Here is a 15,077-nt window from a genome sequence, read left to right as displayed (position 1 = left end):
ACTGCCAGTGTTTAAAGTTTTTATAAACAATATCTTAGTACCTGTGCTGTTTTTCAGACTCCTTTGAGAATTCAGTACAATACCAAATGCTTATCATTATAGCAATATGGTCTTAAAATAAGCCATTTCCAGAGAGTCTGGCTCCTATAGGCCATTGGAACTCTATAAATATATCTGAGTAACAAGAACAGTCATACAACTCCTGCTGAAGTCATCATGAACATGAGCACTTGTCATCGAGTTCCAAAGCGACAATCTTCAGCATCGTCATCATTCCATACAGTGGAAAGCTCAGTAACTTTCTGGTATGAATCATGCAATTCTTTCATATTCATAGGTAGCCTAGTTTCCAAATATCCATCGTATGTTTCATTATCAAAGTCACTTTCATCATCATTATCATCATCATCTGAAAGATTAAGGTGTAGGATAATGTCATCACTGACCATAGAATGTGGCCAAAGGCAGCTATGTCTGCCTTATCAGTAATAATGCCATTTTCCTCCAAAGCCTTCTTCTTAATTGTTTCAAAATCGCCTTTAATTAGAACATTTGAAGAATTTATGTCCTCATGCAACAGCTTCTCTTCTGGGTCCAGGTACTTTAACTATCTTGCCATCTTTAAAGCAACTTTTAAAATTACAGCTGCTGGGAAAGGACCTCTGCTGCCTTTTTTCATTCTTCTAATAAATCATTTAGAGACTTTTCTCCTCTGTACTCCATAGTAAGGCACAGATTACTGTCACTGACTTTATTAACATACAATAGCCTATAATATTTGGATGATGAAGGCTTTTTCAAAATCTTAGCTTCATCAGACTTCTTCTGATACATAGTTTGATAATGACCATTACATATAGAATCTCTTTCTCTCTTATTCCTGTGTGTGTGTATGTGTGTGTGTGTGTGCATGCATGCACACATGTGTGTATGCATGTACCAGTCCTTGGGCTTGAATTCAGAGCCTGGGTGCTATTCCTAAGCATTTGTACTCAAGGCTAGCACTCTACTTGTTGAGCCATAGCTCCACTAATTGTTTTGTTGGTGATTAATTAAATATAAGAGTCTCACAGACTTTCCTACCCATGCTGGCTTTGAACCTCGATCCTCAGATCTCAGCCTCCTGAGTAACTAGGATTACAGGCATGAAACAGTAGCACCCCACTTAACTACTTTTAAATGGAAAAAGTCATTTCACTCCAATATTGACTTTGAAAGAAAAGCCACAAAAGGAAAGTAATAAGACTCTACATTTGGAGAGGATCTTCAAAGAAGAACCTAATGGAGAACTGTTGGAGCTTGGCGTTTCTAGTATGGAGCTTCTTCCATGTCTCCTCTCCTGGGCTTTGTGCTCAATTGCTTGATGGAGTATGGATGCACTGCCCTGACTGTTTTCATTAATCAGGCAGCCAAGGCATTGTGGGGAGAAGCATTTGAGCAAGGACCCCAAGGCACTATGGGAAAACAAGTGCCATGATGGGACTCATGTTATCCGGCACACGTTACATCCATCACTTTTTAATTTCCATAAACCTAACAGTTCCACTTTCTTCACTTAACTGTAGTTGGCACAGAGACATATATTCTCCACCCCTCAAGAAGTTTAAACTCGGGGCTGGGGAGATAGCCTAGCGGCAAGAGTGCCTGCCTCGGATACACGAGGCCCTAGGTTCGATTCCCCAGCACCACATATACAGAAAACGGCCAGAAGCGGCGCTGTGGCTCAAGTGGCAGAGTGCTAGCCTTGAGCGGGAAGAAGCCAGGGACAGTGCTCAGGCCCTGAGTCCAAGGCCCAGGACTGGCCAAAAAAAAAAAAAAGAAGTTTAAACTCTAGCCATGAAGAAACAGACAGACATAAAAATATCACAAAACAGTTCTGTGCATTGTTAAGTTCCACACAGGTGGCACTGTCAGCAAGCATGTGACCATGTTTCCTTACCTCCATCTATCTTAATGTTCCATTTCTTTGAAACAAAATTTTGAGATGTTTGAATCTGTTTCCCCTTTCCCAATTCACTTATGTATCACTTTTTCTCAGGTTTTCCTGTTATAAGATAATCCCAGTGTGACTCTCAACGTCCTCATTCTTCTATGTGCTTGTGATTTGGGCTTCTTTCTCTCTCCAGTCCTAGAGTTCATGGAAGTGAACCCAGATGATAGCATACTTCCTTTTAATGTTAGAGCAAATTTCTCAGAGCTCTCTTCCTGCCACCCAAATAGCATGTTATGTTGGGCTTTGTGTGCCTCATGCTAAATGACTGCTTTCTTTACAGGAGCCATAGCCATTAAAAAAAAAAAAAAGTGACTGTGAACGTTGCCAGTATGTCCAAATCCAAAGCCAGGAAAGGAAAATATAAGAAACCCAAAGAAAATCAGGAGGCAGACTTATGAAATGAGGCATGCACATTGGTTTCCTTACATGTCATTGGCAAGGGAGTCTACAATTGGTCATTTAATCAATTATTTCACTGTTCACTAAAGGAGATGGTTCTGTCTCTCCACAATATTGGTTAACATTAAATAAAACACACACACACACACACAAAGTAGTGTGTCATTAATCACTTTGGAATAATTATGTCTCCAAGCTAGTTATGTGGGGAAGTAGAGAACTTTCCAGATTTATGTGGATTTGAGAGCACTCCCCACCTGGCTAAGCGGGGAACCATGGATGATACAGAGAAAAGAGAAGCTGATTTTATGTTAAAAGAGCCACTCAAGTACTCACTACAAGTCTACTTTATCGAGTGACAGTCTGTTGCTGTGAAAATGGAACAGCAAGGCAGGACATTTCTGCAAGTCACTGATAAAGGGAAGTGCCTAGCACACCGTTTGCCACCGAGCAACGAATCACTAGTTGCTAACTCAATTGGAAGTGGACATTTAAAGAATGCTAACCACATGTTCTAGAATGGAAATAAGAGCCTGGCATCACGTGGAGAAAAGAGCTGCCAGTCTAAGATATGAAAAGACAAAGAAGATGATGCCTGACTTGAAATCTATCTTCTCTGAATGAGCAGGATTTCTGTAAACTAGCAAAGACACAGCCTGAAGTGATGAAAAATGTGTGCGTGTGCTATGAAACTGGAGGGGATCTCCAAGGATATGAACTTGGGAAAGAAAAAAAAATAGCCATTCCCTGAGTATTTCTAGAGTGGGACAATAGAGCTGGCTGTGCCAGACATAGATGCCAGGGGTGCAATGGGATTATTTTCAGTTGCCAGGTGAGGATGACTCTCAGTTATCAGGGTCAAGGAGAATTGTGAGAAAACACAAATAAAGAGAGTGATACAAAAGCCTAAGTAAACTGCGTTAACAAAAATAAGCAGCCTATGATTCTATACACCTGTAATCTGCCAAATTATTAGAGGGTTGGCCCAGAGCCTTCCATATGTTATGGTAAATCACTTGGGAGGCCAACTAAGCATTTGTGGCATTTCAGAGATGCCAGCGTTGGTAAGGAGATTCGAGTCTGTTAGGGCCGGTAACCTACATTGGGTAAGGAGAGAAATGGAGTGTAGTTCCAAGGGCACAGATGGTGGAGCTGTGGGAGCCCCTGCGGCTTGTCTCTTCTCCAATAATGCACCTGCACTATACCTGTGCTGGTGAACACTCCAGATACTGCTCGCTGAGTCCTTGTGGTGAGCCTGGATTGACCCTTGGTTCATAGGTTTTAAAGGGTGTTTTTTCCCTCCTAACACCATGAAGGACTTGGGGCATCTGGGTTCACCAGCTCGGCCCTCACAGCCATTGGGTCATGGCAAAGAAAGCCAGCCCAGCCAATGGGTATAGAGTTTACAGAATGGAGTAATGATCTCTCTAGAGAATCTTACAGAAATTTCACTCCAGCTGCCAGCTTCAAGTCTGAGCACAGAGTTGGGGGTGCCTTGTCCCAAAACCATCCTTTGTGGACAGAGAAGGGCAGGAAACAGAGTCGTGAAGCCTGGTAAGTGATTTGCCTGCAAGTCCCTATGTGCCTCCAGCATCCTTATCTGCATCAAGCCATCCCTAAGTTACACCCACTATGAATAAAAGAGAACACAGAGGACAGCAGCACTGTGCCTTCAATGTGAAAATAACTGTGATCTGTACACCACAGGGCAGCCCTGATATAAGGACTGCGGTTTGAAGCCAGCCTGGGCAGGAAAGTGCATGAGACTCTCATCTCTAATACAATAGTCAGCAAAGGCTGCAAATGGTGCTGTGGCTCAAGTGGTAGAGCACTAGCCTTGAGCAGAAGAAGCTCAGGGACAGTGCCCAGGCCCTGAGTTCAAGCCCCAGGGCTGGCAAAAAAAAAAAAAAAAGATATGAGCTGATTGTTTTCCTTTGCTTCATCTCTTCATCTTTCCTTTGCACCACCAAGACAGAGCAAAGTCTGAAAACCTGTGCTCAGCACAAGACAGAACGGAGGAACCAACAAAGCCTGAACAAGATGTTTTCTTCAGCATGCTGCCTGGGGAGCCTGGTCTTGACTTTCACATTTGCTGGAGGTGTGGTGTCCAAAGTAAACCTTTTGAACTGTTTTTTTGGAACCGCCAAAAAGACCCTGAACATCAAAGAGGATCCGATCCCCTGCGTGGTGCATGGCAGGCATCGTTAAGCATTTTGCATGAATCAACCACCTTCTGAAAAAGAAAGGAAACCCAAACTCAAAGCACATGGCCAGCCCCATGGCCCCAACCATAGTCCCCACCACATGCTTACCACATGGCCTTGCCTGGCTCCGTGGAATCAAGCCCTCCCGGCAAACAATGCTCCTCCATCACAAGAGCTGTTCTCTGCATCCTCCCAGGCTAGGATACAATGGAGCCACTTGTTGGAGCCTCCGCACACCACTCAAGCAGGCCCACCTCGTGGTAGACCATGTAAACTCTAATTGTAGTCACAAAGGGAGTCCTGCTGAGCCACCTCTGCCCACCCACCCCCAAAAGTCAGGCTGGGGTGTAGCCTGAGCTGAACGGGGTGTCCTGTGTGAGTCCTTGGCACCATGCCCAGAAAGCTGCACTGGGAACAAATCTCAATATCCATAGACTGCAGAGAACGCAGCCCTGAAGGAAGGCAGAGCAGGAGCAGATCTTGAGCTTTAAGAATCTCCTGCCATTTGCTTCTCCCACCCCCAGGGCATTCATTTCATTCCTCCAAGGGCAGCTATGGCCATCAAGCTGCAACTTAAAGAGCCACTGGTGAGCAATGCAGTAGCTGGTAAAATGGCGAGACAGTCTCGTCTTGACCTACCTGATAAGGAAGGCAGCCTCCAGCACTTACAAACACCTACTGGGCTATCTACAGAGGGAAGATCATTTAGAGTAAAACATAAGGGATGTAGGAAGTCATCTTCTCAGAGCTAGGGAGATACTTGTCCCTGAGATGTCACTGGAAGCAACTGACACGCTTCTGAAAAAAAAAAGGTGCTACCATTCTTTGCTAACGCCTTTTTAAAAGTCATCTTCTTTCATAGGAAATGTTCTAGGCTGAGGAAAAAGAAAAGATTGAAAACCGCAAAGGCAACCCAACTTATAAGGTTTTTAATTAGCAACTCAAAAACTGCCCACATACGGGGTTTTTAATTAATAGGCATGATTTCCTTTGACTTCCACTTCAATGGTAGCTATATATAAAACTAGCGAGTGGGTGACATTATTTCCATTCAAAAATGAACGAGAAGAACAAGGGAAAAGGCTAAGTTTGGAACAGAGAAAGCCAAGGAACTTTGGCTCTCCCAAATACATTTATAAATAAACACTGAGGCATGCACCTTTTCCGGAGCCCTTCAACCCATGACCAGTCAAGTCCCTAAGTTGATTTAACACCCTGACAGGATGAACCCTAAGTCCAGACACTGCGTATCCCAGCAAAACACCCTCACTCAACAAATTTCAACTGAGCATGCTGCATCACAGACAGGCATCAGGCAGGGAACAAATTGCTCAGAGAAAAGAACTGCTGTCCACTCTGTGGAAACGTCAGGATCTTAAGAAAAATATACTCATAATAAAAAGATAAACTGCTGTATGGCTAGACAATTAGCATTATCAGGCAGGAACACTCTCAAATCCATTCTTGGGCTGTTATCACCAATCCAGGCCCTAAACAGAGGGGGAACTTATGAAATATCATTGAACGAATACATGATAGATAATATGTTCCTGGACAAGGCACAGGACCAGAATATTGGGAAACTACTGGAAAGGGCAAGACCGGGACAACAGCTACCATGCAATATATTCAATGTGCTCAGGACACAATAAGATCAGTTTTTTTCTTTTTGTTTTTGACACCCTTCTAGAGGAAGAAAGACTAGAGATAGAACTTACAAGGAAAATGGAGTTTCCCAATGAGAAAATTGTGAAGGGCATTCTAGGTAGAAGGACCAGTGAAGAAGGCAGAGAAAAAGAAAACAGAGCTTTTCCATGCAACTGGACAAATGAAAAAAGGAAAGATTGTTCAGTTGGGATCATACATTAGCCAGAGAAAACATGGCAAATCTTCAGCAACACAAAATAAAAAGGGAAAGTAAACATTGAAGGAAAATTACTAAGAAATATGAACAATCATAAAAAGCAGCCAGTTGAACAACCAGTCAAAGAGCAGTGTGAGACAATTCATAAGCAAAGGCATGCCATGTGGAAGAAGATGCAAGAGAACCGGGCAGCGATGCCAAGCAGAGGGGAACCATCGACCAGTGGATCTCCTACGTGAAACTGCACGAGGAATGGCCTCGGATGTGTTTGCCGTGCTGCATCTGGCTTCCCCGGAGAAGGAGAGATCGTATTCCGAGACGCTTCTCCATGAGGGGAGCGTGATTTTACTGCATCTCAGAGCCACGGAAACCCAAATGCTTCAGTACGGGCGTCACCTGTGAAAAACCTATCAGGAGCTGATGAGGACATACCAGATGGCAGAGGGGGACCTTCTCCGGGAGGCGGAATCCACCCTGGAGAGCTGCGAGGCGCTGTTGGCTTGCATGCCTCGTCCCCTGATGCCGCAGCTCAGGGCTCCCCCAGTCCCTGGGCTGATGGAGAGGCTGGAGCGGTTCCGAGTGGACATTTCCTTCCAGAAAGCCACGCATGATCCACTTAGGCCGCCGGGCAGAGGGGAGACTACGCAGATGTGCTTTGGAACTCGGAAGGCTGGGCCAATTCGACCGCTTTTGGCTCCCGGGTCTTCAGCTCTGGGCAGCATTACTGGGAGCTCAGTGGCAACGACTCTGCAACCTGGGCGGCGGGGGTCTGTAGGGATTCCCCCATAGGCAGCCATGCGCCCATGAGCCAATCCGGGGACCTTTTCCTCCTCTTGTGTGTGAAGGGGAACACGCACTACAGCCTCTTCACCACCTCCCCGGTGCTTCCTCACTACGTGGAACGGCCATTGGGCCGTGTTGGCGTGCTTCTGGATCTCGACAATGGAAGTGTGAGCTTTTGGAATGTAGCCAAGAGGTCCCTCATCTGGAGGTACCCCAACGGCTCTTTCCAGTTCCCCGTCAGGCCCCTTCTCCACGGTGCTGTCTCAGGATCTTGAGCTGAGAGCCATTCTGGGTGTTGAGGATTCTGGAGCAGAAAGGCCTGGGCATGTAAGGGAGGGAGGGAGGGGGGAGGGAGGGAGGGAGGGGGGAGGGAGGGAGGGAACTTTTGGAAGAACTTGCAGGAAAGAGGAAGTTCCAGGTGGGGTTTGCTGGGAGGGGACATTCAGAGCCCCATTGATATGCAAATAGTTACCCTCAGGGAATGCTCAGGTACAAGCCCTTTTTCCAGCTAGGTCCCATACCCCGCCCCCTCCTGAGTTAGTATAAATAGAGGCCCAGCCCCAGACTCTGACTCTTTGGCCCTGTGATCAGCCACAAAGAGTGAGTCTGGAGCTGGGATCCTGTTGGTGAGGAGCAGTGTGGAGTTACCCATTCTATTACTTTGTCTGCCTCTTGGGTTCGGTCAGTTTGGCCTGGTTATTGCTGAGGCCGTGGCTGTGGCTGTTGTGGTCGGTGGTGGTCTGTGGTGGGGCTTGACCTCAGGGCCCGGGCCCTGTCCCTGAGCCCCTTCATGCTCAAGGCTCGGGCTGTGTCACTTGAGGCGCAGCCCCGCTTCTGACCTGTGAGTGTTTAGCTGGAGATAGGAGCCTCTCAGGGGGATTCTCCTGCCTGCCCCGGGTGGCTAGGGACGGTGATCCTCAGCTCCCCACCTCCCGAGTGGCTAGGATCAGGGGTTTGAGGCGCCGGCGCCCCCTCGGCACGATGGACTGGGTCACGGCCCAGGCCTGCCAGAAGGAACTGAGTTGCGTTATCTGCATGAGCACTTTCCTTGACCCGGTCACCACAGCCTGTGGGCACAGCTTTTGCCGACCCTGTCTCTGCCTGGCCTGGGAAGCAACCCAGGGCCCCGCCAGCTGCCCCATCTGCAGGGAGCCCGCCCAGCAGAGGGACCTGGTGACCAACGTGGTGCTGAAGGGCCTGGCCGCCATCGCCAGGAGAGCCGGCCTCAGGAGGTTCCTGCGCTCGGAGGAAGGCGTGTGCGGGACGCACGGGGAGCCCAGGCAGAACTTCTGCGAGGTGGACAAGGACCTGCTGTGTGGGCGCTGCTCCGGGTCCCGCGAGCACGAGGCCCACCGACACCACCCAGTCGAATGGGCGGTCGAGGAGCAGCGGGAGACGATTCTCAAGCAAATGCGTGCCGTGTGGGAGAAGGTGCAAGAGAACCGGGCAGAAATCGCCGAGCAGAGGGGAACCATCGACCAGTGGATCTCCTACGTGAACCTGCACCGAGGGATGGCCTCGGATGTGTTTGCCATGCTGCATCTGGCTTCCCCGGAGGAGGAGAGATCATATTCCGAGACGCTTCTCCACGAGGGGAGCGTGATTTTACTGCATCTCAGAGCCACGGAAACCCAAATGCTTCAGTATGGGCGTCACCTGCGAAAAACCTATCAGGAGCTGATGAGGACATACCAGATGGCAGAGGGGGACCTTCTCCGGGAGGCGGAATCCACCCTGGAGAGCTGCGAGGCGCTGTTGGCTTGCATGCCTCGTCCCCTGATGCTGCAGCTCAAGCCTCCCCCAGTCCCTGGGCTGATGGAGAGGCTGGAGCGGTTCCGAGTGGACATTTCCTTCCAGAAAGCCACACATGATCCACTTAGGCCGGCCGGGCAGAGGGGAGACCACGCAGATGCGCTTTGGAACTCGGAAGGCTGGGCCAATTCGACCGCTTTTGGCTCCCGGGTCTTCAGCTCTGGGCAGCATTACTGGGAGCTCAGTGGCAACGACTCTGCCACCTGGGCGGCGGGGGTCTGTAGGGATTCCGCCATAGGCAGCCACGCGCCCGTGAGCCAATCCGGGGACCTTTTCCTCCTCTTGTGTGTGAAGGGGAACACGCACTACAGCCTCTTCACCACCTCCCCGGTGCTTCCTCACTACGTGGAACGGCCATTGGGCCGTGTTGGCGTGCTTCTGGATCTCGACAATGGAAGTGTGAGCTTTTGGAATGTAGCCAAGAGGTCCCTCATCTGGAGGTACCCCAACGGCTCTTTCCAGTTCCCCGTCAGGCCCCTTCTCCATGGTGCTGTCTCAGGATTGTGAGCTGAGAGCCATTCTGGGTGTTGAGGATTCTGGAGCAGAAAGGCCTGGGCATGTAAGGGAGGGAGGGGGGAGGGAGGGAGGGAAGGAGGGAGGGAGGGAGGGAACTGTTGGAAGGACTTGCAGGAAAGAGGAAGTTCCAGGTGGGGTTTGCTGGGAGAGTACATTCCAAGCCCCATTGATATGCAAATGGTTACCCCCCAGGGAAAGCTCAGGTATAAACCCTTTTTCCAGCTAGGTCCCATACCCCGCCCCCTCCTGAGTTAGTATAAATAGAGGCCCAGCCCCAGACTCTGACTCTGGCCCTGTGATCAGCCTCAAAGAGTGAGTCTGGAGCTGGGATCCCTTTGGTGAGGAGCAGTGTGGAGGTATCTACTCTTTTACTACCTCTGGCTCTTGGTCGGTTTGGCCTGGGTTTTGCTGCGGCTGTGGACAGGTCCGTGGCTGTGGCTGTTGTGGTCGGTGGTGGGGCTTGACCTCAGGGCCCGAGCCCTGTCCCTGAGCCCCTTGGTGCTCAAGGCTCGAGCTGTGCCACTTGAGGCGCAGCCCGGCTTCTGACCTGTGAGTGTTTAGCTGGAGATAGGAGCCTCTCAGGGGGATTCTCCTGCCCTGGGTGGCTTGGGATGGTGATCCTCAGCTCCCCACCTCCCAAGTGTCTAGGATCAGGAGTGTGATGCTTAGGCGCCCCCTCAGCAGGATGGACTGGGGTATGGCCCAGGCCTGCCAGAAGGAACTGAGCTGAGTTATCTGCATGAGCACTTTCCTCAACCCGGTCACCATGGCACAGATTTTGGGGACCGTGTCTCTGCTTATCCTGGAAAGAAACCCAGGTTCCCTGCCAGCTGCCCCATCTGCAGGGAGCCCTCCCAGCAGAGGGACCTGGAGACCAACGTGGTTTTGAAGGGCTGGCAGCCATCGCCAGGAGAGTCGGCCTCACGAGGTTCCATTGTTTGGAGGGAGTGGGAGATGCATGTCCCCCATCGCCCACCTCCCAGCCTAGGGACTTGTAGCCCAACATGGTGCTGGAAATCCTTTAGTTCAGTTCTACACAGATCGTCACGTTGGTCACATGATCATGGATGACTTTTGCCAGAGCAGATTCTATCCATGGACTGAATCGAAACCCAGTGTTAAATGAAGAGATTGAAGAGAAGGAAATAAAATAGATTGAAAGAGGCTATACGAGCCCCCTTGAGTAGGAAGTTACCCAAGCCCCTCTCCCTCTGGGACACGAGGACAAACCCCCCATCCTGCCATCTATTGTCATGTGGACTTTGCAGTTATCTGAACTATGCAGCCTGCAAGCAGTCACCCAACCCCACCTTGAGGGGAACAAACAAAAAGCGCCAGCCCGTCCAAAAGGTCACTTCCACATTCCAAGAATCCTCGCACACATACAACTTGGCACGTATCCCTTACCAGCCCAAATTAGGATTCCTTAAAATGATTGGTAAACGTATGTGACTCAGTGTAAAATGATTGGCTGCCTGCGTGCAGACCACGATGTGTTACTTTAAATCTATTGGTTACAAATGCGCGGGCTTTACCCTAACAGATAGTAGAGTCCTATATAAGGTCACCCTCAGAAAAGCTCGGGGCTCTCAGTTGTTGACTGGTTTACGGTCATGCTGTGAGCCCGAGCTTGCTCGAATAAACCCTTTGCTTTTGCATGAGAATGTCTCTTGGTGTCCTCCATTCCGTGGATGCGCTTCTCCACCCTTTCAAGATCATCTGGTAATAAGATCCTTGGGCCAGTTATGACAAGTAGAGATTTGGTGAGCAGAAATATAATCTCTGATTGTAAATTCCATGTATTTTTTTTTGTCCAAATGAGTGAACAGGCTTCAAGTAACTTTAAGGAAAAGAAATGGTGAGAGCACGTAGAAATAGAGCATGCCTTCTCTGCATGACCCAGAAAGTGATGTCAGTTACACATCACTCTTGGTAATGGTTCCCACATTGCCAGTGGAGGGCAATATATCAGGAAAGGGAGTTACTAAGTTAGTAAGGCAGGAGTATATGCAGCCTCACTACACAGAATAGCAGGGAAGAGGAGATGATGAGTGACACAGGACTGTATTCTCTGAAAAATAACTGCCTATCATCGCTTCGCCTAGGCACGTAATTGGTTGACTTTTCAGTCCATTGGAGATTTTCACTCTCTGTGTAGTACTGATTGAGGAAGAACCATACAAAGAACTCTTCGAGACTATGGAGGAGATGGAGACTCCCAGAAACTTGTTCCAGATGTTGCCTTTTTTTGCCGTTTAGATGATCTCCAGGCCACAGAAGTTCTGCATCCTACTATTTTTCTGGATCCACATGACATTCATTCTTTGTCAACAGTGGATAAGAGCAGGAACATCCATTTTTTTTTAATGTGCATGGGAACGACAGAAACAAAACTCCAGCATGTGGCATGTCAGCCCAACAATTTTATTATTAAAGACAGAACACAACCAACAAAACAATAGGAAACATTAGAGTTTCTTAATAACCACCCTTTTCTAGCTATGGGTGGGAAAAAAGGGCTCCTGACATCTAATAAAATCTGCAATAAGAGCCTTCTGAGAGTATGGGGGGCGGGGGAGCTACACAGAAGGAAAGCTGTGTTGACATGCAAATCCACTATTCAAATCTCAGTTTTCCTGCCACTGAGAGTAATTAAGAGGTGAGCAACCTACCTTTGAACCTCCTGAGCCTCCGAAACAATCGTGGCTCTGTTAGCTAGGTGACTTCATCCAGCACAACCCAGACCGAGATAAATCAAAGTAAATGTCTCTTGACATAAGAACTTTAGTTTGTGTGATACGTGACCAAGAGTCTGTGGGCTCAGGAAGCTGGAATGCTCATGCAATGCTTTATATTTGAAGTCTGCAGCTCCTAGGAGGCCTCTAGGCCCTGGTGGAATCTGATGGAACATTGTGCCATCACTGAACGTTGATCACTGAGAACTGTTTATCTTGATTTTCTGTTTAAGAAGTTAAAAGTCCTTTCCAGCAGTGGCCTCCACCAGCTTCCCCCATGCACCCCTGTGCATTCCACCCACCAGCATTCAGGCTCTTATCCCCCCCACACTCAGACTCCACAGGGAGTGAGTTAAGGGATTTATTCAAGGCAACTCTAAAGATAGACTGCCTTGGGTAACAGGAACTCCTAACCTTGTGTCCTATCATTTGTGACATTATTTATCTCAAACTGTGGGTTCCAGGGAAATGGGATAAAACCAGCTCTTTTGCAACAGTACCGAAGGTTGTCCCTGGAATACTCAGAGGATCTAATACAGGAATTAAGTGGAGAAGTAGTAAATGTTCCAAAATAAACAGCTCAGGTCTATAACACCTCAACTTTGAATGGCACAGAATAAATCTCTCTGGATTTCTGGACAGTATAGATTTAACACCATGTATAAACCAGAGCTACTGCTCCTAAGGAAGTTGAGACCCATCTGCCCTCAGCTTTCAGATAAGCACATGTGTCAGGGATCGCGTCTCCATCGAAGCACAGACGTGCAGTGTGCTCCCAGACTCTGCTCCTTGAACCATCTTTGGGATCCAATGCTTGATTTGGAAACTAACAGCCAGAGTAACAATTCAGCACTCTGTTTCATTTAGCTAATGGGTGTGTGCAGCAGAAATACAAACAAAACTCCTGCTCTTGTGAGTCCTGCTTTGAGTAGGGGAGCCAGTGCCAGAATTCTCTCAAGGGCAGATTTCAAGGGGACTTAGCTCAGGCTTGGCATAGATGCTTCCTACCCAGAACTGAGGGTTCTTGGCCAGCAGCTGTGAACTCTGACTCACCTGACCACCGTAATCTGCTCAATGTGATGGAGTAACTGTAATGAGGGCCTGAGAAACAGACTGGCTCTGTTTGAGTCCAGTAAAATGACAGCTGAGTGTGCAAGGAAAGAGGCAAAAAGTGAGGTGTCTGCAGGTGTCTATGCTCACCTTTTATCTTTTCCCTTCAGGTACCATGGTTCATCTGCTGTAAAGCTAGGGTACCTGGAGGATTTCACACCCATGCTGTGAGCCAATGCACTTTGACTTTGTAAGAATGTAAAAGTATCTGTACCCAAACATAAATTGTGGGATTAAAAGTATCTGTGCCCAAACACAGATTGAGGCACCATTATGATCACTTGCTGATTAGAGCAAGCTATGGATTGTCTTCCCCTCCCCCACACAGGCACCTTGGTACCTCTACTACTTAATATGAGCCATAGAATTGAAACGTTTAGTGGCCAAAGGGAACTGACTCTGTTTTCAACATCTACTCTTGTGAAATAATATAGTAGCCTAAGGACAGTTACAAAATGATTACTAAATAGGCATTCTGGATCCTTTCTTAAGGAAGAAGTGGGGTGTAAACCTCCCATTCTTCACTTGCCCTTTCTGGCACCAATGCCAAGGGTTTTCTTTGCCTCCTTTTTAAGGCCTTAGTTAAGTCCAGTATGCCAGTCATGGCACAGTTCTCCCAGCTCAAGGTACGCACTGTGCTGCAATATAGTTCCTGGGCTCCCAGCACATGCCGCAGAGAGTTCCAAAGCTCCCTCCAAACAGCCTAGCCCTAATCCTTGCCTCCAACTAGAGCCAACCTTTCCCTCTAATGCCCATCCCACTTGTCCTGTTGCTTCCCAGCCCAAGAAGTAGAGGTTTTCTCAATCTAAAGAGGATATGTGCTTTCTTAGGCTTTACTTCCATGACCATTCCTTCCCAAAGTCTTTATTTCATCAATGCTGCTTTTCTGCCCCAAAACATGCAATTCCAGTCTCCCTTTCTCAGGGGACAGTCACCAGGGTGTTCCTTTTTTAGTGTTTTCCTTCCTTCTCAGCCAACTTTTGGTTCAGGGCATCTCCACCTACCATTGTGCTTCCTCAGACAATCTGAGCCACACGTCCTTGCATCCCTGAACTGTGAGCTCTCATCTGTCAGCAGTAATCTCTCACCCACATTCAACAGTGACCCTTTCTCATTCATTTTGGTTCTATGAGACATTTTATAATTTGGTAACACCAAATCTTAGTCCTATACGATTTCCTCAGAAGGCTAAACATAGAGCTCACCTATGACCCAGTAACCCCAATTTTGGGCATCTACCCAAAAGACCACAAATAAGAACACACTAAAGCCACCAGCACAACAATGTTCATTGCAGCACAATTTGTCATAGCTAAAATATGGAACTAACCCAGATACACCTCAGTAGACGAATGAATCAGGAAAATGTGGTACATATATACAATGGAATTTTATGCCTCTATCAGAATGAATGACATTGCCTCATTCGTAAGGAAATGGAAGGACTTGGAAAAAATTATACTAAGTGAAATTATACTAAGTGAAGTGAGTCAGACCCAAAGAAACATGGACTCTATGGTCTCCCTCATAGGAAATAATTAGCACAGGTTTAGGCTAGTCACAGCAGAGAATCACAAGAGCCTAATAGCTATGCCTTTAGGAATGCATAAGATGACGCTAAGTGAAATGAACTTCGTGTTATGAAAACGACTGTTATGACT

At 47.8% G+C, this 15,077-nt stretch overlaps 1 protein-coding gene and 1 pseudogene across 1 annotated transcript; one reads left to right on the top strand and one right to left on the bottom strand.

Moving 5' to 3' along the window:
• Nucleotides 1–233: 233 nt before the first annotated feature.
• LOC125353658 lies at nt 234–6,966 on the bottom strand (annotated as a pseudogene).
• A 1,258-nt stretch (nt 6,967–8,224) lies between these two features.
• Nucleotides 8,225–13,587, top strand: LOC125353657 (tripartite motif-containing protein 43-like). The gene is made up of 3 exons (XM_048349322.1): nt 8,225–9,173; nt 9,294–9,558; nt 13,527–13,587. The coding sequence occupies exons 1-3, from the start codon at nt 8,225–8,227 to the stop codon at nt 13,585–13,587; spliced, it is 1,275 nt and encodes a 424-aa protein (XP_048205279.1).
• The last annotated feature ends 1,490 nt before the right edge of the window (nt 13,588–15,077 follow it).

The sequence above is a fragment of the Perognathus longimembris genome, chromosome 6 (assembly GCF_023159225.1).
Source record: "Perognathus longimembris pacificus isolate PPM17 chromosome 6, ASM2315922v1, whole genome shotgun sequence".
Classification (NCBI taxonomy): domain Eukaryota; kingdom Metazoa; phylum Chordata; class Mammalia; order Rodentia; family Heteromyidae; genus Perognathus; species Perognathus longimembris.
Note: the sequence above shows the minus strand (reverse complement) of the source record. Positions and strands in the feature narration are given on the sequence as shown.

Bases quoted from the DNA above. Each gene is read 5' to 3' on its own strand.
- LOC125353657 (XM_048349322.1), top strand. From the start codon at position 8,225: ATGGACTGGGTCACGGCCCAGGCCTGCCAGAAGGAACTGAGTTGCGTT. The intron at 9,174-9,293 runs GCTGGGCCAATT...ATTCCGCCATAG, and splicing joins TGCGCTTTGGAACTCGGAAG to GCAGCCACGCGCCCGTGAGC. The intron at 9,559-13,526 runs GTGAGCTGAGAG...TTTTCCCTTCAG, and splicing joins CATGGTGCTGTCTCAGGATT to GTACCATGGTTCATCTGCTG.